The sequence below is a fragment of the Bos javanicus genome, chromosome 10, assembly GCF_032452875.1.
Source record: "Bos javanicus breed banteng chromosome 10, ARS-OSU_banteng_1.0, whole genome shotgun sequence".
NCBI lineage: Eukaryota > Metazoa > Chordata > Mammalia > Artiodactyla > Bovidae > Bos > Bos javanicus.
The window spans coordinates 21,934,611-21,958,571 of NC_083877.1; the positions used below are offsets into that span (position 1 = coordinate 21,934,611).

Consider the following 23,961-nt stretch of genomic DNA (forward strand, 5'->3'; position numbering starts at 1 on the left):
CGTGTGAGTAGGGTACAGGTAAAGCAGATTGTCAATTAGGGGAGGCACAGAGAGCAAAAGAACAGCCGTCTTGAATGGACTGACCACACAGTGAGGGACCAATAGAGGGTCCCTTTGACCCATTTGGGGCTTCCCTGGTGGCTCAGAGGTTAAAGCGTCTGCCTGAAATGTGGGAGGCCAGAGTTTGATCCCTGGGTCGGGAAGATCCCATGGAGAAGGAAATGGCAACCCATTCCAGTATTCTTGCCTGGAGAATCCCATGGAGGGAGGAGCCTGGTAATTCCATGGATGGAGGAGCCTGGTAGGCTACAGTCCACGGGGTGGCAAAGAGTCGGACATGACTAAGCTACTTCACTTCACTTTGACTCATTCGACCTTAGGTAGTGTTGTATCAAAACTTTTTGTTTTTAATCCTATTAACATCTATTTTATTTATTTCATTTCTTAATAATCATCTAAAAATTTTTATACTTTTGTGATGAGTTCTTTTAAAATTTCCACCTTGTTGGGAAAAAGTCTCTAGACTTAAGTTTTTTCTTACTTCCCTGCTAATAAACCTAGTTAATATTAATTATCCTAATTTTTTTATTAGCATCGATAAGACTCATTGAGCAGAAGCAGAGACCACAAATAAAGATTCTCAAACCATTTTTTCCAAATTAAAGGAGTTCTTAGGTTAACCATTATATATATATTTTCCCACTATTTAACTTTTTTTTCCACCAATAAAACAGCTGTTTATGATGAGAGCTCTTTAAAAATTTACCAGTTTAGAAGTTTCTCCAGTGTAAATGATCTGTCATCTGGCCATTTATGAAATATTGCCGGAGCCAGCCGGCAAAGTCGATCAGGTCCCGAGAACGTGCACGGCGGGGCTAAGAAAGAAACTAAAGCAAGAGACTACAAAGATGGGGTCGAGAGGTTCAGACACGTCAAAATATATCTTAATAGTGAATCAAACCAATAAGATAAAAGAGGTGTCCCCACAAGAGATCACGAAGGATGCCACAGATACAAGATCCAGAAAATTTATTCCCCAGGATAGTCTAAGAAAGGAAAGGCTTTCACTGTATAGCTGATGCAATGATGGTTAAGATCTCAAAAAGCCCCTGAGAGTTGGCACAGTCAGAAAAAAGACTGCTCACAATCTTGGTCTATTCAGTTGGCTGTCAATATGTGTACCTTCCACATGGCAGAGAAAAGTTCTCAAAATACAACACACACACACAAAATTAAGATATAGAAGAGTTCCATAACTCCTTCCAATATTCCCTCCTTTTTGGAACCCATTCCCTTTTCCTATCCTCAGCCCCTGGTAACCATCAATCTGATCTCTGTACTCTTTGCCTTCTCCAGACTGTCACATCAATGGAATCATGCAGTATGTAGTCTTTAGTGTCTGGATTATTCCACTTAGCAAATGCTTTTGAAATGAGTCCATATTTCTGCCTATATCATTAGTTATAACTTTTTATTGCTGAGTAGCATTCCATGGGGCTTCTCAGGTGGCTCAGTGGGTAAAGAATCCACCTGCAATGCAGGAGATGCAGGCAGACATGAGTTTGATCCCTAGATCCAGATAATTCCCTGGAGGAGGGCATGGCAGCCCACTCCAGTATTCTTGCCTGGAGAATCCCATGGACAGAGGAGCCTGGTGGGCTACAGTTCATAGGTTGCAAAGAGTCAGATACAACTGAAGCAACTGAGCATGCATGCAAGCACAGCATTCTGTGGTATTGCTGGAGGAAGGGAGACCCCTTCCAGGGCCCAAGATTGGGTTCTAACACTTGGAAATGAATTGTCCGAGAAGACACATGCTGACAAAGCAAGAGACTTTACTGGGAAAGGGTGCCTGGGAGGAGAGCAGGAGGGTAAGGGAACCCAGGAGGACTCTGCCACATGGCTTGCGGTCTTGGGTTTTATTATAATGGGATTAGTTTTTGGGTTGTCTCTGGCCAGTCATTCTGGCTCAAGGTCCTTCCTGGTGGTGGATGCATTGCTCCACCAAGAATTCCAGTGAGGATTCTGGGAGGTTGGTAGGACACATGGCATCTCCTTTTAAACTTTCCTGAATACTTCTGGTTAGTGGTAACTTGTTAGTTCTGTGTTCCTTACCAGGGCCTCCCATCGTAAAATAACTCATGCAAATGGTTACTATGGTGCTTGGCCAGGGTAGGGTATTTCAGTCACTGTGTTTTCCCTAACAGTATGAGTATCCCATTGATTTATTTATCTATTCACCAGTTGATATTTGGGTTGTTTCCAGGTTAGGGCTATTTTTGAGTAAATTTCTATGAACATTTGGATACAAGTCTTTGAGTAGACATACTTTTTTATTTCCTCTGGGTAAACATCTAAAGGTGGGATTGCTAGATTATGTGGTAAGTTTATATTTATCTTTATTAAAGACTGTTGAACATTCCTACTAGCAACATAAGAGCTCCAGACTCTTTAAGGATCCTTCACATACATATACTCTACTTTTCCTACCATAATAGGTCATTTTTGAGAGGATCCTTTCTACTGTGAAAGCTTAGAAAAGGTTTTGTAGGATGTTTCAGTTACTCACTCTAATGGTTAGTATAACAGATTGCACCATTAAGAAACGCTCATGTTTAGAAATAAAGACTATCCAACCCCAATCCTCTTTTTCTCTGACTGTTACTCATCACTCCTGAATTTTCTTTACCCTCTTTTAAAAAATATTTATTCATTTGTCTGTACCAGGTCTTAGTTGCAGCATGTGGGATTGAACCTGGGCCCCCTGTATTGGGAGTGCAAAGTCTTAGCCACTGGACCAACAGGGAAGTCCCTTTTCACTTTCTTCATTAGGGTGCTGCTGCTGCTGCTAAGTCGCTTCAGTCATGTCCGACTCTGTGCGACCCCATAGACGGCAGCCTACGAGGCTCCCCCATCCTTGGGATTCTCCCGGCAAGACACTGGAGTGGGTTGCCATGTCCTTCTCCAATGCATGAACATGAAAAGTGAAAGTGAAGTCGCTCAGTCGTGTCCGACCCTTAGCAATGCCATGGATTGCAGCCTACTAGGCTCCTCCATCCATGGGATTTTCCAGGCAAGAGTACTGGAGTAGGGTGCCGTTGCCTTCTCTGCTTCATTAGGGTGGACAACATTAAAAACTTTGGCTAGCTAACTAATTATTAGTGTCAAGGATTTTTATTTTTGATATTAAAAAAAGCAAAATTCATTTCTGGGCCTCTCCTATTCATTCTTCAGTTTTTCTCATCACTCCTGAAGAAAATTCAGGAGTGTGAGTAACAGTCAGAGATAAAAAGGATTGGGATTGGATAATCTTTATCTGGGGAAGATCCCTTGGAGGAGGGCATGGCAATCCACTCCAGTACTCTTGCCTGGAGAAAACATGGACAGAGGAGCCTGGCAGGCTACAGTCCCTAGGCTTGCAAAGAGTTGGACATGACCGAAGTGACTTAGCACGCAATCTTTACATGTTCTCTCTGAACTTTAATTTTATAGACAGACACATTTCCTGGTGATTTAGATTTCCCTTCCCTTATATTTCCTTTCATTTTGATTTTTTGAAAGTCCTTCTTCTCCTTTCCTTTCCTCAGGAGTGTATCTTGATATTGTTCTTTGCCTTTGTGATGGGTGGCTGCATCTGCTTGCATGATTCCTTGCGTGGGGACAGCCAGGTCTTGGCTTATTCTTGACTTTCCTGCATGCAGAGCATTTTTGCTTCTTTTTCCACATACATAGAAGGAAAAGAGAGAAAATTACATGATTCTCTGACTGTGTGTCCAGGAAAGGCCCTGTGAGCTTGAAAGCCCTGGGTTTTTATTATCCAACCAGAAGGAGGTATTCATTTCTACTTGAATAGAGGCACACAGCTCTTTTTCAGACTGGAGCTGACTATTTTGCATGAAACAAAGAAGTTATACATTAGCATGGGGTAGCTGGCTTTTCTCAGTAGCTGTCTAACAATGACTAGAGACAATGGTTTAATTATAAGCTGCCACAGTTAAAAGACTCTTAACCCACATACAATATCTTATCAAAATTTCACCATTCCTTTGGAAAGAGGTTTAAACTGGTTTGCAGAGCTAATGAAGAGCCTACTTTGTCTTTTCCATTTCCCTGCTGCTCCCAAAGCATCTCAAGCCTATTTCAGCCTCTGGCTTTTGCCAAAGCTGTTCCCACAGTCTGGGGTGCCTTCCCTCCTTTCTTGTGCTTATCTATTATTTACTTCTCTTTCAAAGCTCTTTTCAGACACTTCCTCCTTTAAGAAGGTTTTTGTTTTTTTTCATCTTTACAATTTCAGTCCACTGAGCTCTACTGTCTATGGACATGCATTTCTAGTGCATATAATTTAATACAGACTATTCTTCAGTTGTATGAATTGGTGGTCTTATAGTTATTTATTTATTTCAGAAAAGAACTATTGGAGAGTAGATACCATATCTTACTCATTTTTGCATTTCAGTCCCTAACACAGCTCCTGGCAGTGCAAAATTCTGTTGAATGAGTGATTGAATGTTAGGCATATGGCAGGGACTCAGTAAATAATTATTGGTTGATTGATAAGAGGCCTTTTTAGGAAATGCTACATAACTTCATCGGCAGCATCACCATTTTAATGCTGGTTTGTACTGTCTGCAGAAGTTTAGTTAGAAACTACCTACCCTCACGTCTTCTTCCGGCACTGACTCCTTTTCTCTCCTTCCAGTAAGTTGGACAGCAAAGGGGTAGATGACCTAAAAGACAAGAAGACAGGGAGGATTAAGAAGGATAAACAGACAATTGGAAAATCTTTTAAAATATATCTTGGTTATGATTTGTACTCAGCTCCACAGGTTGGGAATTATTTTACATTAAATGAGTACATTAAAAATGTGGGGCAAATAATGAATGATTGCAAGGTCTTGTTTACATGTAAAGCCACTGAACACAGTGCTTATTTCTAAGGATGGCAGGGTGAAGTGAGGCTCCTTTCTTCTGCTGGAGGGAGGCACACTTCACCCAAAGGGAAGGTTTCACCTAGATGTCATCCACAGAGTCAAGATTCAGGACTGTGTTTATGAAGAGAACTTGAATTAGCGTCTTAGTGTGTTTTCTCTGTGCCCAATTCTTGTTTCCCCTCTCTCCAGGGTTACTCCAAGGCAGCCACTGTGATCAGCACAGGGAGGAAGGAGAGCCACTCCTTGGGCTCCTACCTCCATCCTCTTAAGGAGGAGCCTTCTGACAAGGAAAGAGCCTTCCAGACTGAGGATCTAGCTGGATCTTTGCTCAAGTTTTTTCTCTCCAGGTTGTTGAGGTGAAATATAATGCTGCTGCTGCTGCTAAGTCACTTCAGTTGTGTCTGACTTTGCGCGACCCCATAGATGGCAGCCCACCAGGCTCCAATGTCCCTGGTATTCTCCAGGCAAGAACGCTGGAGTGGGTTGCCATTTCCTTCTCCAATGCATGCATGCATGCTAAGTTGCTTCAGTTGTGTCCGCCTCTGTGTGATCTTATGGACAGCAGCCCGCCAGGCTTCTCTGTCCACGGGACTCTCCAGGCAAAAATACTGGAGTGGGTTGCCATTTCCTTCTCCAAAATATAATAAGTCAACTCTTTTCCAAGGAACAAGCAAAGAATGATTTCACTTAACTGTTAAAACTCTGTAATATTATTGTAGGGAGGGGGTCCCATCCAGGGCCTGAGAGTGGGCTCTTGTCCAACCGTTTTTCTATGTAAGGACTGGAATTCAGGGACCCTTTAGGGGAGAAACAGGTAGGTCCAATAACAGATATTAGAACTGATGTCAATACAGAAAATGGACGCTTACATAATTAACTGGAAAAAAAAAAAATATGAGCACATGTAGCCACATATCTCCATGGGTTGGTGGACCAGTTGATATATTGGTTACAAATGCATAGATGGCTGATTGGCTGAATGAATGAATGAATGAATATTTCATACCAAGGGAATTTGGATTAGTTGGTTTGTGGTGTGAACAAAGCTAGATACTATATACACCTTATGTCTGTAATTAACTTTCTAGTACTGAAGGCCTTAAACCCTTTACATGAGCAATGTGAAGTTTCTGAGATTTCTAAAATAGTGTGACTTGTAAGTACCTAATGGAATGTTAGAGAAAGCTAAAGGATAAGCACTGTAGGAAGCGAGTTGGGCACTAACATAGAAGTCTGCAGTGTGGTGTAATAATAAAATGGGAAGGAACATTAATTTACCATTTATAATCCCTATTGCTCTATAAAAAGGGAATATCCTAAGAATGTTGTTTGTTGAGCAGCATGTGGGAATTAAAGCCTGGAGACGCTGGGAAAGGACTAAATTCCTTTTTTAAGAAAGATGCTGGTGGCATCATAAAGGGACAGGTAGGGAGGCACCTAGAGGCTGAGAATGCTGGAACCAGTGGGCAGAGGGATGGGAAGTATTGTTCCTAAAGAGTACATTTTTATCTTCGTACATTTTTGAACTTTATATAAATGGCATCAAATTGTGTATATTCTTTTCTGACTGCAATATTATGTTCCTGACAGTCATCCATTTTAAAATGTGTGACTATCATTCATTCATTTCGTGGCTGTATACTATCCTATTATATAACATTGCTTTATCCTTTACTTTGTGGAGAGACATTTGAATTGTTTCCAGTTTCTTCCCCCAGTTTCTAGAAGTGTGCTGTGAGTGTTTTTGGACAACTCTCTTGGACACACATATAAGAATTTCTCCAGGGTACCTGCTGGGTTTGGTGGTTTTAGTAGGTTATGGGTTATGCAGATCTTCAGCTTCTTTAGATAATATGAAATTGTATCAATTTATTTATTTTTGAAGTTTTAAAAACTTTTATATGCAAAGCGCTGGTATTGTTTCTGCATAAGGTAGCTGTGCTGGATGATCCATTTAAAGAAGTTCAGTTAGTCCAACTTAATGAAGCCGATGTCTTTCGTGTACTGGCGGAAACTCTAGGGACACATATTGAGGCCTGTTTCTGGATCAGACCATGCCGGTTTGAGCAGACCTGGCAAGAGTGAGAACCCTGGCCGAATTGTCTCAGATGGCTCCAGTAGAGCTGCTGGTGATCCATGTTATTCTCTTGGCTTCAACAAGGCTGAAATTGTACCAATTTATAATCTCACCAGCAATTTATGAGAGGTGACATCTTAATAATAATAATGTTTTGCAATTTATGAGTGTATTTCTCCTTTTATTATTAAAGCCTTTAATTTTTTCTCAGTGGTTTTATTGTTTTCAGGCTTGCATATTCAAGTCTTAAAAATCTTTTGTTAATTTACCCCTTCAAGTATTTCATATGTTTTGGTGTTGTTGTAAATTTTTTTTTAATTCAACTTCTAATTGTTTATTGCTAGCATATAAGGTAGTATCATAGGCTTCTCTATAAGGGCTTCCCAGGTAGCTCAGTGGTAAAGAATCCGCCTGCAATGCAGGAGACATGGGTTAGATTCCTGACTGGCAAAGATTCAGTGGGGTCCTGAGAGTCACATAGGACTTAGTGACTAAACCACCATGACCATATGATTCCCCACAAAAATCTGGTATTCTACAACCTTACTACATTTATTCATTAATTCTAGGAACATTTTGGGGTAGATTCCTTAGGATTTTCTACATAGATGATTATGTCATTTGCAAACAAAGACCATTTTACTTTCTCTCAACCCTCCCTCCCTCGTGTGTTTTTTTTTCCTTTTTATTGAGGTATAATTGACAATATTGCAAGGTATTTAAAGTGTACAGAGGTGATGATTTGATAGATGTGTATACTGTTAAAGGATCCCCCCCCAGAGTTAATTAACATATTCATCACCTTATATATTTACCTTTTCATTGGATGAAAACATGTAAGTTCTACACTCTTCAGTCAGTTCAGTTCAGTTCAGTCGCTCAGTTGTGTCCGACTCTTTGTGACCCCATGAATCGCAGCATGCCAGGCCTCCCTGTCCATCACCAACTCCCGGAGTTCACTCAGATTCATGTCCATCGAGTCAGTGATGCCATCCAGCCATCTCATCCTCTGTCGTCCCCTTCTCCTCTTGCCCCCAATCCCTCCCAGCATCAGAGTCTTTTCCAATGAGTCAACTCTTCGCATGAGGTGGCCAAAGTAATGGAGTTCTACACTCTTAGCAACTTTCAATTACACAGTATAGTGTTATCAATTATATTCACCCCATTATATTAGATCCTCATACTTTATTCATCTTATAATTGAAAGTTCGTAGACTTTTAGCATGGAGAAGGCAATGGCACCCCACTCCAGTATTCTTGCCTGGAAAATCCCATGGACAGAGGAGCCTGGTGGGCTGCAGTCCATGGGGTCGCTGAGGGTCAGACACGACTGAGCGACTTCACTTTCACGTTTCACTTTCATGCATTGGAGAAGGAAATGGCAACCCACTCCACTGTTCTTGCCTGGAGAATCCCAGGGACAGGAGAGCCTGGTGGGCTGCCGTCTATGGGGTCACACAGAGTACGACACGACTGAAGTAACTTAGCAGCAGCAGCAGCCTTTTAGCAACCTCTCCCTATTTTCTCCACCTCAGCCCCTGGCAACCACTTTTCTACTATCTGTTTTTATTAGTTCAACCTTTTTTTTTTTTTTTTTTAAGATTCCACATGTAAGTGATACAATGTAGTGTTTGTCTTTGTCTGGCTTATTTTACTTGACATAATGGCCTCCAGGTTCATCCATGTTGTCAAAAATGTCAGGATAAAGGCTGAATAATAGCCCGTTGTTTATATATGCCACATTTCCTTTATTCATTCATCTGTTAGTGGACACGTAGGTTGTCTCCATACCTTGGCTGTTGTGAGTATGCTGCAGTGAACGTGGGAGTGCAGATACTTTTGAAACAACGATTTTTGTTTCCTTTGGTTCTGTATCCGGAAGTGGGATTGCAGAATCTTATGCTAGTTCTATTTCTTGAGGAATCACTGTACTGTTTTCTGTGTGATAGTACTGGTTTACATTCCCACCAACAGTACACAAGAGTTCTCTTTTCTCCGCATCTTTGAGAGCATTTGTTATCTCTTTTCTTTATAGTGAGAGGCATCCTAATAGGTGTGAAGTGATACCACATTGTCTTTTGATTTGCATTTCCTTGATAATTAATCACGTGAATCACCTTTTCAGGTGCCTGTTGGCCATTTGTGTGTCTTCTTTGGAAAAATGTCTATTCAGGCCCTTTGCCCATTTAAATTGGATTGTTTATCTTTTTTGCTATTGATTTATGACTTCTTTGTATATTTTGAATATTAACCCCTTATCAGGCATGTGGAATCTTTAGTTGTGACATGTGAACCAGGGTTTGAACCTGGGTCCCCTCCACTGGAAGCACGTTTTAGCCCCTGGACCACCAGGGAAGTTCTCGTTTTGGTAGTTTGTCTTTTCAGAAATTTATACATTTTATCTAAGTTGTTAAAAACATTACCATAAGTTGTTCATAATGTTCCATTATTACTTTTTAATGCCTAAGGAATCCATAGTGGTGTCTACTCACTTGTTCCCCTTATTGGTAATTTGTGTCTTCTGTCCTTTTCCCCCAACACCCTCTCAACCCCAAGTCCAGATGAGCGACTGTTTTTCCACAAGTTCCTGTAAGTATCTCAGAATTGAGATTTGCTTGGCTTCACTGGTCTGATTTTAGTGATATGGCCATTCCTGAGCCAATAGCCATGGTCATGCTCTAACTGGTTGGGGATGACGTCATGCCATGTCAGTTACATGAACTGAGAGGGGAGAGGGGCTTTATTAAGGTCAGGGACCTACTACTTTAAGAATGGGAAATAGATTTCAGGCAGATAGTTCAGTCCAGTTCAGTTCAGTTGCTCAGTTGTGTCCGACTCTTTGCGACCCCATGAACCACAGTACGCCAGGCCTCCCTGTCCATCACCAACTCCCGGAGCCTACTCAAACTCATGTTCCTTGAGTCGGTGATGCCATCCAACCATCTCATCCTCTGTCAGCCCCTTCTCCTCCCGCCTTCAATCTTTACCAGCATCAGGGTCTTTTCCAGTGAGTCAGTTCTTCAAATCAGGTGGCCAAAGTATTGGAGTTTCAGCTTCAGCATCAGTCCTTCCAGTGAATACTCAGTATTGATTTCCTTTAGGATGGACTGGTTGGATCTCCTTGCAGTCCAAGGGACTCTCAAGAGTCTTCTCCAACACCACAGTTCAAAAGCATCAGTTCTTCTGCGCTCAGCTTTCTTTATAGTCCAACTCTCACATCCATACATGACTACTGTTTTTTTTCCTTTAACATAAAGAAGTCTAAAAATTTATATAGCCAAGTTTATAAATTTATGTTTATAGTTCTATTGAAAAAACTCTCTACACATCTTTTTTAAAAAATATATATATATTTATTTGGTGTGCTGGGTCTTAGCTGTGGCACTTGGGATCTTTCATCTTTGTTGCCACTTGAAGGATCTTTAGTTGCGGTATGCAAGCTCTCTTTTTTTAAGTTTTTGGCTGTGCTGGGTCTTTGTTGCTGTGTGCAGGCTTTCTCTGGTTTAGGTGAGCAGAGGCTACTCTCTTTGTTGCTGTGCCCAGGCTTTTCACTGTGGTGTCTTCTCTTATTGCTAAGCACAGGCTGTAGGGCGTTGGGCTCAACAGTTGTGGTGTGCAGGGTCTAGTTGCCCTATGGCATGTGGGATTTTACCAGACCAGGGGTCAAACCCATGTTCCCTGCATTGGCAGACAGTATCTTAACCACTGGCCCACCAGGGAAGTCCCCTATGCATCTTTAATGAGATAATTTTTATCCAAACTTTCTTTTTTGTGGTTTATATCTATTTACTTAATTATCCTGAATTTATTTCTGTTTAAGATATGAGATTCGGAAGAGGCAATGGCACCCCACTCTAGTACTCCTGCCTGGAAAATCCCATGGATGGAGGAGCCTGGAAGGCTGCAGTCCATGGAGTTGCTGAGGGTCGGACACAACTGAGCGACTTCACTTTGACTTTTCACTTTCATGCATTGGAGAAGGAAATGGCAACCCACTCCAGTGTTCTTGCCTGGAGAATCCCAGGGATGGGGGAGCCTGGTGGGCTGCCGTCTGTGGGGTCACACAGAGTCGGACACGACTGAAGTGACTTAGCAGTAGCAGCAAGATATGAGATGAGGATCTAACAACTTTTTCTGCAAGGTTCTAGGTAATCCCTTCATTTATCTTCATTTATGCAGCTTATTCCTTCAGTAAAATATAGTACCCGACACTTAACATAGCACTTTATCAGGCCCTGAGCTAAGCATTCTGACATACATTAATAATATTTATAAGGATTCTATGAGGTAGATATATTATTATCTCCATATATATGTATGTTGTTGTTCAGTTGCCAAATTGTGTCTGACTCTTCGTTACCCCATGATTGCAGCATGCCAGGCCTCACTCACTATCCCCCACCATCTCCCGGAGCTTGCCCAAGTTCATGTCCATTGGACTGGTAATGCCATTCAACTATCTCATCTTCTGTTGCCCTCTTCTCCTTCTGCCTTCAATATATATGATGCAAGAAGTATTGCTTATTTAAGCTCAAATGGCTAATAGGTGGGAATCTAAACCTAGGTGGTGGACTTCTAGTAGCTGTTCTCAGCCTCTCTTGCTGTATTACCTCCCCAAGTCCTTGATGTTCACAGCATGCCTTTGCAGCTAGAAATTGTCTGCTGTACCCATGCATAGTTTTATTCCCACCAGTTAGCTTGTACCAAGAATCAGTTGTTTCCAAACCTTGATTTGATAATTGGACTTGTTACTATAATGACATTTTTAACTAAATAAAGATAAACCAATGAAATATGAGTATAAAAACAAAGCTATTTCTGCGAAAACAAAATTGAGTCTTTGTGAGAGATTCCATAAAGTCAGATAATGAAAAAAATTGTTGATTGAGGTGTGGGCAAGGACTGTGAAGACTGGCAACAGACAAACAAAATGCAAAAATTCTAGAATTCTGTTCACAGATGGTTTCTCTGGCATCTTTACAATTTTTGTACCACTGAAGCAAATCCTGAAATTTCATATTGTGAATGTGGTTTAAGCAAAAAAGACTACAACAATCATCATATTCATACTCAAAGAAAAGAATAGTTATAGGTTAGTGAATACATGTTTCTAGCTTTAATTTCAAATAAATATTTAAGGCATGTATCACTTTTTTTTTCCATTTGGTTTTTTTTAATATTTTATTTTATTTTTTAACTTTACAATATTGTATTGATTTTGCCATATATCAACATGAATCCACCACAGGTATATGCGTGTTCCCCATCCTGAACCCTCCCAGTACCATCCCTCTGGGTCGTCCCAGTGCACCAGCCCCAAGTATCCAGTATCGTGCATCGAACCTGGACTGGCGACTCGTTTCATATATGATATTATACATGTTTCAATGCCATTCTCCCAAATGATCCCACCCTCTCCCTCTCCCACAGAGTCCAAAAGACTGTTCTATACATCAGTGTCTCTTTTGCTGTCTCATATACAGGGTTATTGTTACCATCTTTCTAAATTCCATATATATGCATTAGTATACTGTATTGGTGTTTTTCTTTCTGGCTTACTTCACTCTGTATAATAGGCTCCAGTTTCATCCACCTCATTAGAACTGATTCAAATGTATTCTTTTTAATGGCTGAGTAATACTCCATTGTGTATATGTACCACAGCTTTCTTCTCCATTCATCTGCTGGTGGACATCTAGGTTGCTTCCATGTCCTGGCTATTATAAACAGTGCTGCGATGATGGGCATATGTATACTTTTAGAAGTCCTTCATTCACCATTTGTTCAAAGAATGGGATTATTAATTGTCCGGTCCTATGTAATTGTTAAAGTTTTGAACTTCATTTAAAGTAAATTATATTTCTATCGATGCATAAGTCCTGTTTAAGGCAGGAAATCTTCAGAGAGAAAGGGTGTGTTGTTTTGGCTTCCTCTGTGTTAACTATGCAAGTCCACCTTCCCCTCACCTGAGTTTGCTAACCCTGTCCTCCTCCAGAGGTATGGGCATGGGATTGGTGTGGCAGGTAGGGATGGATTTCCTAGAGGAAGGGGAAGGTTATATGGACAAAGATGGTAGTGGTGGTGGTAAGAAATGGTGGATTAGTACATATTTTGAATGTATAATCCCAGAATTTGCTGATGGATTGACTGAGAAATAAGAGAAAGGAGGAAGTCAAAGTAATGCAGTTTGTTTTGACCGGAATCTGTACTTTTCTTATTGGGTAAAATACATAATAATATAAAATTTCTCATTTTAACCATTCTAAAGTGTACTGTTTGGTGGTGTCAAGTACATTCACATTGTTGTGAGATCATCACCATTATCCATGTCCAGAACTTTTTCATCATCCCAAGCTGAAATTTTATATTCATCAAATAATAACACTCCATTCCTACCCATACTTCCTGATAACCCCCATTCTACATTCTGTCTCTATGGTTTTTTTTTGCTCACTCTATTCCTCATATTGTGGAATCTGACTGTATTTGTCCTCTTATGTCTTGCTTATTTCACTTAGCATATGTCTTCAAGTTTCCTACATGTTGTAGCATTTAATTTATCAGAATTCCATCTCTTTTTAAGGCAGAATACTATTCCAATGTATGTACATACCACATTTTGTTTATCCATTCATTTGTCTATGGACATTTGAGTTGTTTCTACCTTTTTGGCTGTTGTGAATAGTGCTGCTATGAACACAGATGTAAAAATATGTGTTCAAGTCCTTACTGTCAATTCTTTTGGGTTTATATCTAGAAGTGAGATTGCTGGATGATACACTAAATCTATGTTTACATTATTTAGGAAGTGCCATAATGTTTTCCAAAGTGGCTGAATCATTTCATATTCTCATCAGCAATGCACCAGAATTCTAATCTATCCATATGCTTGCCAAAAATTGGTATAATCTGTTCAAGAAAATTTTTAAAAATAATATCCATCTTTATGGCTATAAAATAGTATTTCATTGTGATTTTAATTTGCATTTCCCTAATGACTATGCCAAAGCCTTCGACTGTGTGGATCACAATAAACTGGAAAATTCTGAAAGAGATGGAATACCAGACCACCTGACCTGCCTCTGAGAAACCTATATACAGGTCAGGAAGCAACAGTTAGAACTGGGCATGGAACAACAGACTGGTTCCAAATAGGAAAAGGAGTACATCAAGGCTGTATATTGTCACCCTGTTTATTTAACTTATATGCAGAGTACATCATGGCAAACACTGGGCTAGGAGAAGGACAAACTGGAATCAAGATAGCCGGGAGAAATATCAATAACCTCAGATATGCAGATAACACCACCCTTATGGCAGAAAGTGAAGAGGAACTCAAAAGCCTCTTGATGAAAGTGAAAGAGGAGAGTGAAAAAGTTGGCTTAAAGCTCAACATTCAGAAAATGAAGATCATGGCATCTGGTCCCATCACTTCATGGGAAGTAGATGGGGAAACAGTGGAAACAGTGTCAGACTTTATTTTTGGGGGCTCCAAAATCACTGCAGATGGTGACTGCAGCCATGAAATTAAAAGACTCTTACTCCTTGGAATAAAAGTTATGACCAACCTAGACAGAATATTGAAAAGCAGAGACATTACTTTGCCAACAAAGGTCTGTCTAGTCAAGGCTATGTTTTTTCCAGTGGTCATGTATGGATGTGAGAGTTGGACTGTGAAGAAAGCTGAGCGCCGAAGAATTGATGCTTTTGAACTGTGGTTTTGGAGAAGACTCTTGAGAGTCCCCTGGACTGCAAGGAGATCCAACCAGTCCATTCTGAAGGAGATCAGTCCTGGGTGTTCTTTGGAAGGAATGATGCTGAGGCTGAAACTCCAGTACCTTGGCCACCTCATGCCCAGAGTTGACTCATTGGAAAAGACTCTGATGGTGAGGGGGATTGGTGGCAGGAGGAAAAGGGAACAACAGAGGATGAGATGGCTGGATGGCATCACTGACTTGATGGATGTGAGTCTGAGTGAACTCTGGGAGTTGGTGATGGACAGGGAGGCCTGGCATGCTGTGATTCATGGGGTCATAAAGAGTCAGACACAACTGAGCGACTCAACTGAACTGAATGTTTGGTGATGCTGCACATCTTTTCATGTACTTATTAGCCAGTTGTAGAAGAGCTGTTTTTGTTATTGAAAACATAGGTTTTAATTCATAGTAGCTATATAATCCTTTCTTGAAATCTTTCTATGGTAATTGGGTCAGTTAAGTTTTCTATTTCTTTTTATATTTTTGAAAATTCTCATTTTCTAGGGATTCGTCCATTTTCTCTAGGTTTTCCTATTTGTTACTGAAGAGTTACCCATGGTATTTTCTTATAAAGATCATTTTTTACCCTGAAATATAGTTATTTCTGTCGTTTCTATCTTCCTTATTAGATTTCAAATTCTTTGACAGCATAAATTAAGTGTTATCCACTGAAATGTGCATTTCCTTGGACATGGCATTCATGTAATAATTATTTTGGGATAAGTTAACATGTGAATTGATCTCATTATTTAGTTAATATTTGATTATTTACCAATATGACTTAATTTTCTTTTTCATGAAAATAATGAATATCTTAGTAACAAATTTCAATAGGTTTGATACTGTATTTAAGTTTGTATAAGATAAATAGGATATTCTGAATATAAAATTTATAGTATTCCAGACAGAAAAGTTTTGTTAACAACAAGTGTGAAATTTAAAAGGAAGAGAGGGAAGGTAGGATGAGATACAAATGAAAGAAACTAACATTTAGTGAGACTTATTATGTGCCAGTCACTATTTAAGATTCTTGCATAGAGTACCTCATTTGACTTTTATCATAATGCTTTGAAACGGATCCTCATTTTACAGTTGAGAAAACTGGGGCTCAGGGAAGTAACCAACCAGGTTACTTGGAATAGGAATGATGAATATCTATGAATTTTAATACTAAACAAAGAGTTTAGTATTAGCTTATATGCAGGGTAATAAACAACTAACCTTATTTTTTGAATTCTTATGGATATGTTACTGTGACAGATGAGGACAGTGTTAACAGTGTTCTCCTCTCCCTTGAAGTTGTTGGAGAAACAGAAACACAAAATCAATCTGAAAGTACTTTCAAGTATTTATATGGTCTATCACAGCAGATTGGTTTTTGAGGCTTATGGTGAATTACAGAGCCAGTACCTCTCATCAAAGAATTTGTATTCTGCTGGAAAGCCAGGCATATAGATGGAATGAAGCGAAATATACAAATATGATAATTACTAAAATTGCCTTGAGGGGCCACAGAGCTTATGAGTTGATGCTGAGTTGCACAGTGACTGGCGCCCCAGAAACATGTCATCAAGCTTTTTGTGGATGAGAAAGCCTCCATCTGTTGCAGAGGCCTGAGCTTGAGTGGGGATCTTATGTGCAGCCTCTTGAATCCACAGGTTTTTACAAGACCTTGTTCACCTGCTCCCTAAACACCTGCTTCACCTGTTTGTTCCTGAGGGTGTAGATGAAGGGATTGAGCACTGGGGTCACCACGGTGTTGAGCAAGGCCACCACCTTGTTCCTGTCCTCCCCCTGGCCGCCCTTGCCCGACCGGACATACATGAAGATGCAGCTGCCATAGAAGAGAGAGACAACAGTGATGTGGGAGGAACAGGTTGAGAAGGCTTTCCACCTCTCCTTGGCTGAGGGGATGTGCAGGATGGTGTGGAGAATGTGACCATAGCAGGTAGCCGTCACGGACAGAGTGCCCAGGAGGCTGACGTTGGCCAGGATGAAACCCAGAAGCTCGATCAGACTTGTGTCTGCACATATGAGTTCCAGGAGTGGAAAGTTGTCACAGAAGAAATGATCAATGATATTGGGACCACAGAAGGGCTGCTGAATTGTGAGGAAACCTGGAATGATGTTGAGAAGGAACCCTGTGATCCATGAAGAAAGAACTAGCTGGACACAGACCCTTTTGCTCATGATGGTGACATAACGCAAGGGGTTACATATGGCCACATACCTGTCAAAGGACATCACTGCCAGTAGGAAGAACTCTGTGGTGCCCAGGAAGAAATAGAGAAAACTTTGTAGGAAACAGCCTTCCAGGGAGATGGTCCTGTTTCCAGTCAGGATGTTGGTCAGCATCTTGGGGAAGATGACCGAGGTGAACCAGATCTCTAGGACGGCAAAGTTGCGGAGGAAGTAGTACATGGGGGTGTGGAGGCGCCTGTCCATGAGGGTGAGGACCACGATGAGGAGGTTCCCCAGTAGAGTGAGCAGGTAGGTCAGGAGGAGCCCCAGGAAGAGGAGCATCTGCAGCTCACAGGCCTCTGAGAGCCCCAGCAGGATGAACTCGGTGACAGTGGTGTGGTTCCCCGTGGCTCCTCTGGCCTCTGCTGGGAATGCCCAATCAGCGGTGTGCAGCATCAAGAGTTGTGATGTTCTGGGGATCTGAGGACACTTGGAACTGAAAGGAAAGAGGGATTTTGAGCTGAAGGAATCCTTTATTTCTTCAACTTGCAGGTCCCTTTTCCTCCCTCATCGGGCTGGTTGTCCAGATCCTGCACTGAGTTAGCATCAAATCGCATACTTTGATTCAATTGTCTGGTATTCTTTGGGGAAAGTTTTGCCTTTATCAATTCTTTTTCTGTTTTTCTTATTTATGTTAGAAGGTGTGTGTCCCTTTATTTCTTCTTGATCAGATGATGTCTTTTCCTATATTTGTCCAAATGTTTTAAGTGGTCTCTCAAATAAAGTAAAATATTTTCTCTACAAATCCTGTAACCATTGATCACAGACCTTTATCAAAAACACTGATGGAAAATTTACTCTAGAACTTGTTACACAGAGATTTCAGTTAGAGACTCTGTGTGTGCACCTGAGCGTGTGCACCTGAGTTTCAACATTTACTAATCTGTCTGGGGCCAGTTCTCTAACCTCACGAAACTCTGCTTCATCAATGGGAATATGAATATGTCACAGTTCACAAGAGAAAAGTTCCCCAGAATTTAAATTAGTGATGTATACTCAACACCTAACGCAAGGTTGCCCACGGACCATGCAGTCACACAATGCTAGCTATTTTTATTTCTCCCTTTCTGGCTGATATTCTTGCAGGATAATTAAGGATAAGTAAAAATAAAAGTGGAGAAAACATACTGGATTTCAGGCAATGTGTATTTAAACAAAAAGTTTTAAAATATAAAAATATCAGGTCATCATGAACACTTTAAGATATACAGAAAATGAAAAGAATCACTGATAGTCCTACAGAGACAACTGCTATTAATATATTCATTTATTTCTATTGTACTTTTCTATTTTTTACAGTGTATGGATTTGGATGGTCATGCACACAGATTATTATTTTCAACATCCTTGCTTCCCACATATCAGTACAACAAATTATTGTTATGCTATTACAAATCCTTTCTTAGATATTATTGGCTGATATTGTTTGAGGGATTCATGTGCTATGAAATTGTTATATCAGAGGAGAGAACATGCATTTGTAGATTAGGCATGATGCTTATTTCTTTGGGATAAATTGCTAAGTAATATTAACAATAATGATAAATGCTCGTATTTAGAATTTTTTGGTTCAATTTCAGTTTTAGAGAATATGTCTTTGTTTTCCTGGTCTTTTCTAAAAGATTTTTTTTTTCTAGTTTTTACATTGTTCAACAGTGTCTTTCTGGTTCTGGATAAAGAAGTAGGCATTCTCGCCATCGTTTGTTTATAGAAATGACAGGTAAAGGCAAGCTTCTGTGGGGAAAAGCACACTGTATCTGAGACAGGAGCAGAAACTAATGTGATAAGCCTGCCTCAGAGAAATTATAACACAGTTCAGTATAGCTGTGTAACATATGTATTTATATGGAGAAGAATTGGATGAGAACACAGGAAAATGAGCATAATTGCCATAATAGGATGGGAGGATGGCAGGTGATTTTTCTTCTGTCTCTTTATTATTTTTATTATCACTTATAAAGTAACTTAAATTCAAAATCAGAAAAGAAGCGAGCACAATGAGTCCATTTGGACTAAGAGTTGGGTAAAAAAGTTTGAGAGAGACAAAGGGGAAACAAATGGCTGTCCGTGAACAGAGTGAAGGAAAGCCATGATGATTCTGTGAGCCATCAGCTGTTCTTGATCAGGATACTGAGAACAATGCAAAAAGTCAGAGAAGTGAGCTCTGCCACAGCCCGCCAGTGGACACCTGAAAACAGATGTCAGGCTTCCAGCCAGAGCATCCAGAGGAATCAGGGTCCACTTCCCCGTAGCAAAAATTGCACCAATGTAGACTACCTCATTAGATACTAGGTGAGATGCTCAGTTGTCTTCCAGGCAGTTCTCATGATGGGGAGACTCCTGGTTTTCACAGGAAACTCCCAATTCTGCAGTGTTGCCAGAGGAGTATGCTTCTTGGGGGCTCACCAGAGATGCGAAGTGAAGGATGCGCCAGAGCTGTAACATGGTCTGCAGGTCATGGACACAAGCAGGTCCTATTCTCTTGTACACAGTACATGCAGGTGTCTGCAAATATCCATATTTTACAACAACCAATCTCTCTTAAGAAATATTCTCTGACTCTCACCATCCGCATATTCTCAGTTGTCCTCAGAAAGTAACAATCTCTGGATATTCCCCAGAACTTCACCAGTTTCTCAGGAAGCTTCTATTTTTCTGATCCATCACCATGTCATGGACCAGTTTACTGGGGAAATGGATATGAAAACCTACCTAATTATTCTTCCATCCCTCATATAGTAAAGCAGAGACAGACATAATTAGATGCTGATTAGTTTAACTCATCTTCAGTTGGGCTTAAGAAGTTTCTGGCCCTTCGAGGAGTATGGTGTCCATAGAGAGTCCTGGGGTAAAATAATCGTGGCAGACTCTTTGTCTTGGACTGCTTGGGATTCTGTTTGGTCTCCTTGGAAGCTCAGAGATACAGAAGGTGCAGAGCTCAAACTTAACCAATCTAGAGATTCATGTTATTCTCTTACTGGTTGGAGCTCTGCTTCCCTGGAGATTCATTATCGTCAGTGGTAATAGGACCTAAGAAGGTCCCTTACCTCTTACTTTGTTCAATTTTGGGATTTAAAGTTTACTTTGTTTTGACTGAGAAGCTGCGAAACCTCTAATGAATTTTAACTGTAACAAAGAAACACAGTTAATAAAAAGTTCATTTAAAAACACAGTTAATTCAAAGTTTTGTGATGTGCTTTTGTGTGATAAGTATGGCTCTAGATGCCACAGACAGGCAGTATTCTTGTGGGGAAGACAGACATCAAATAACCAGGTAAATATTAATTACTATTGTGATTAATGTGTGAAAAAGAGCTCAGTGGATATCCTCAATTAGACTGAAGGATAATGAAAGGTATTCCTGATCGAGTTACATAAAGTTGTTGTTCAGTCGCAAGTCGTGTCTGACTCTTTGTGATCCATGGACTGCAGCACCCAGGCTTGCATGTCCTTCACCAACCCCTCTGCCCCAGTTTGCTCAAACTCAAGTCCATTGAGTCGACAATGCCGTCCAACCATTTCATCCTTTGTTGTCCCCTTCTCCTCTTGCCTTCAATCTTACCTAGCACCAAGGTCTTTTCCAATGAGTCAACTCTTTGCATCAGGTGGCCAAAATATTGGAGCTTCAGCTTCAGCATCAATCCTTCCAATGATAATTCAGGGTTGATTTCCTTGCTGTCCAAGGGACTCTCAAGAGTTTTCTCCAGCACTACAGTTTGAAAGCATCAGTTCTTTGGTGCTCAGCCTTCTTTATGATCCAACTCTCACATCTGTACATGACTACTGCAAAAACCATAGCTTTGACTCTATGAATCTTTGTGGGCAAAGTAATGTCTCTGCTTTTTCATATGTTGTCTAGATTTGTCATAGCTTTTCTTCTAAGCAGCAAGCATCTTTTAATTTCATGGCTGCAGTCACCATCCGCAGTGATTTTTTAGTCCAAGAAAATAGTCTGTCACCGTTTTCTTTGTTCCCCCATCTATTTGCCATGAAGTGATGCGACTGGATGCCATGATCTTTGTTTTTTGAATGTTGCATTTTAAGCCAGCCTTTTCACTCTCCTCTTTCACTTTCATCAAGAGGCTGTGAAGTTCCTCTTTGCTTTCTGCCATAAGGGTGGTGTCACCTGCATATCTGTGGTTCTTGATATTTCTCCTGGAAATCTTGATTCCAGCTTGTGCTTCATCAGCCTGGCATTTCTCATGATATACTGTGCATAAAAGTTAAATAAGCAGGGTGACAATATACAGCCTTCATGTACTTCTTTTCCAATTTTTAACCAATCCGTTGTTCCATGTCCAGTTCTAACTGTTGCTTCTTGACTTACATACAGGTTTCTCAGGAGGCATGTAAGGTGTTGTGGTATTTCCATCTCTATCAATTTGAGACCTTAAGAATAAATTGGAGTGTGTGTGGAGGTGAAGGACCTTTAATTAATTAATCATTCATTCAATAAATGTTTCTTGAGTACCTACTTACCTACTGTGTACTAGACTCTATACTGTGTACTGAAGATGACTATGAGTGGTGAACAAAACAGAGATGGTGTCCAGTCTCCGTTGAGCATCCTCTCTATTATGTGAATCTTTGTAAAAGGATGTTGAAATTGTGTTCTTCTTGGTCCTTGGGCCATTCAAGCTATAACTACTTTGTAATCCCACTTTCTTTGGTCACCAAACTATTCTGTGGACTGGAGAAAACTGGCTGATGTAACATGACTGTCAGAAATGGTATGAGTAGGAGCCAATGATATGTTTGAAAAGGCAAATGAATGATAGGCTTTCCATTCTCTAAGTGCATGAGTGGGTTAATCTGACTAGGGTTATCTTTCCTGAGAGTCTGGCTATCCTTAATGTAGTCAGATGGCTACCAACTCACTTTCTAAACACCTGGTCACCTCATATAAACTGCATGTGTAGTCACCTTATTCCTGGTAAAGAGTCATGACTAATCAATAACTTATAAGAAGTAGGCTCATGTGACTGGATAGCTGAGGTTAAGAAGTGTACATGGCACACACTGGTGGCATCTGCTGAGATGTGCTTGTAGAAATTGTATACCTCGTCTGGTTGACCAGAACTTTCATAATTTTCAGTTAGACATGATGTAGTCTATGTCCTTGGTGTCACAGATCGATTTGACATAGTGCCTGTGATAGCTTCTAAGGTGGCCCCGATGACCCATCTCCTGATATTCCTGTCCATGTGTTATCCCCTCCCCTTGTGTGGCTGTACCTAGTGATAGTCTTCTAACAAATGGAATACAGTGAAAGGGATGAGATGTCATTTTTGAGAATGTTACAAAGAGACTGTGGTTCCATCTTGCATGTCCTTTCTTGCTCTCTTACTTGCTCTGAAGGAAGCCATATTATTAGCTGTCCAGTAGAGAAGCCCACATGGCAAGGGACTCATGTCTCCAGCCAATAAACAGCAAGGATTTAATGACAATGAACAGACACCGTAGTGAACATGGGAGCAGATCCTCCCTTAGACAAGCATTCGGCCTGTACCTTGGTTACAGCCTTATGAGATCTCTGGAGCCAGAGGCTAATACAGTTCTCATTGAGAGTCTGGTCTTTATTCCGTAGGTGTCCTGATGGAGCACTCAGTGCATTGTTGTTGTTCATTCACCAGTCATGTCTGACTCTGTGATCCATGGACTACAGCACCCAGGGTTCCCTGTCCCTCACTATCTCCCAGAGTTTGCTCAAACTCATGTCCATTGAGTTGATGCCGTCTAACCATCTCACCATCTGCCGTTCACTTCTCCTCATGTCTTCAATCTTTCCTAGCATCAGGGTCTTTTCCAATGACTCAGCTCTTTGCATCAGGTGACCCAAGTATTGAAATTCCAGCTTCAGAATCAGTCCTTCCAGGACTGGTATTCAGGATTGATTTCCTTTAGGATTGACTGGTTTGATCTTGCTGTCCAAGAGACTCTCAAGAGTTTTCTCCAGTACTACAATTTGAAAGCATCAGTTCTTCAGCTCTCAGCCTTCTTTATGATCCAACTCTCACATCTGTATATGACTACTACAAAAACCATAGCTTTGACTGGATGGATCTTTGTGGGCAAATTGATGTCTTTGCTTTTTAGTATGTTTAGATTTGTCATAGCTTTTCTTCCAAGGAGTAAGTTTCTTTTAATTTCATGGCTGCAGTCACCATCTGCAGTCACTGTTTCCATTCCCCCCATGCCCATACATTTGCCAGTAAGTAATGGGACCAAATGCCATGATCTTGTATTTTGAATGTTGAGTTTTTTTTTTAATGTTTAATATTTATTTATTTATTTTTGGGTCTTTGTTACTGTTTGGGCTTTTTAGTAGTTGCAGCAAGCAGGGGCTGTGGTGCATAGGCTTCTTACTGAAGTGGCTTCTCTTGTTGGGGAAAATGCATGAGAATGTTACAAAGAGACTGTGGTTCTATCTTGCAAGAGACTCTTGGTCTCTCGGGCTTCAGTAACTGTGGGACACGGGCCCAGTGGCTCTGCAGCATGTGGGTTGACAGGCAGCTTCTTTATCACTGAGCCACTAGGGAAGCCCGAATGTTGAGTTTTAAGCCAGCTTTTTTACTGTCCTCTTTCATCTTCATCAAGAGGTTCTTTAAATCCTCTTCACTTTCTGCCATAAGGGTGGTGTCATCTGCATATCTGAAGGTGTTGATATTTCTCCTGGCAATCTTTATTCCAATTTGCTTCATCCAGCCTCACATGTCACATGATGTACAGTGCATAGATGATACTTTGTGTACGAGGTGTGAAAGTTGCTCTTTGTGTCTGACTATTTGCAACCTCATGGACTTTACAGTCCATGGAATTCTCCAGGCCAGAATACTGGAGTGAGAAGCCATTCCCTTCTCCAGGGGATCTTCCCAACCCAGGGACTGAACCCAGGTCTCCTGTGTTGCAGGAGGATTCTTGACCATCTGAGCGACCAGGAAAGCCTGAAAATGTA

At 40.7% G+C, this 23,961-nt stretch overlaps 1 protein-coding gene and 1 pseudogene across 1 annotated transcript; both read right to left on the reverse strand.

Annotated features, from left to right (window-relative positions):
- Positions 1 to 6,846: 6,846 nt before the first annotated feature.
- On the reverse strand, positions 6,847 to 7,199 carry LOC133255851 (small ribosomal subunit protein uS14-like; annotated as a pseudogene).
- Positions 7,200 to 16,427: 9,228 nt separating this feature from the next.
- On the reverse strand, positions 16,428 to 17,652 carry LOC133255495 (olfactory receptor 6E1-like). The gene has a single exon (XM_061429883.1). The coding sequence runs from the start codon at positions 17,400 to 17,402 to the stop codon at positions 16,428 to 16,430; it is 975 nt and encodes a 324-aa protein (XP_061285867.1). The 5' UTR covers positions 17,403 to 17,652.
- Positions 17,653 to 23,961: the final 6,309 nt, after the last annotated feature.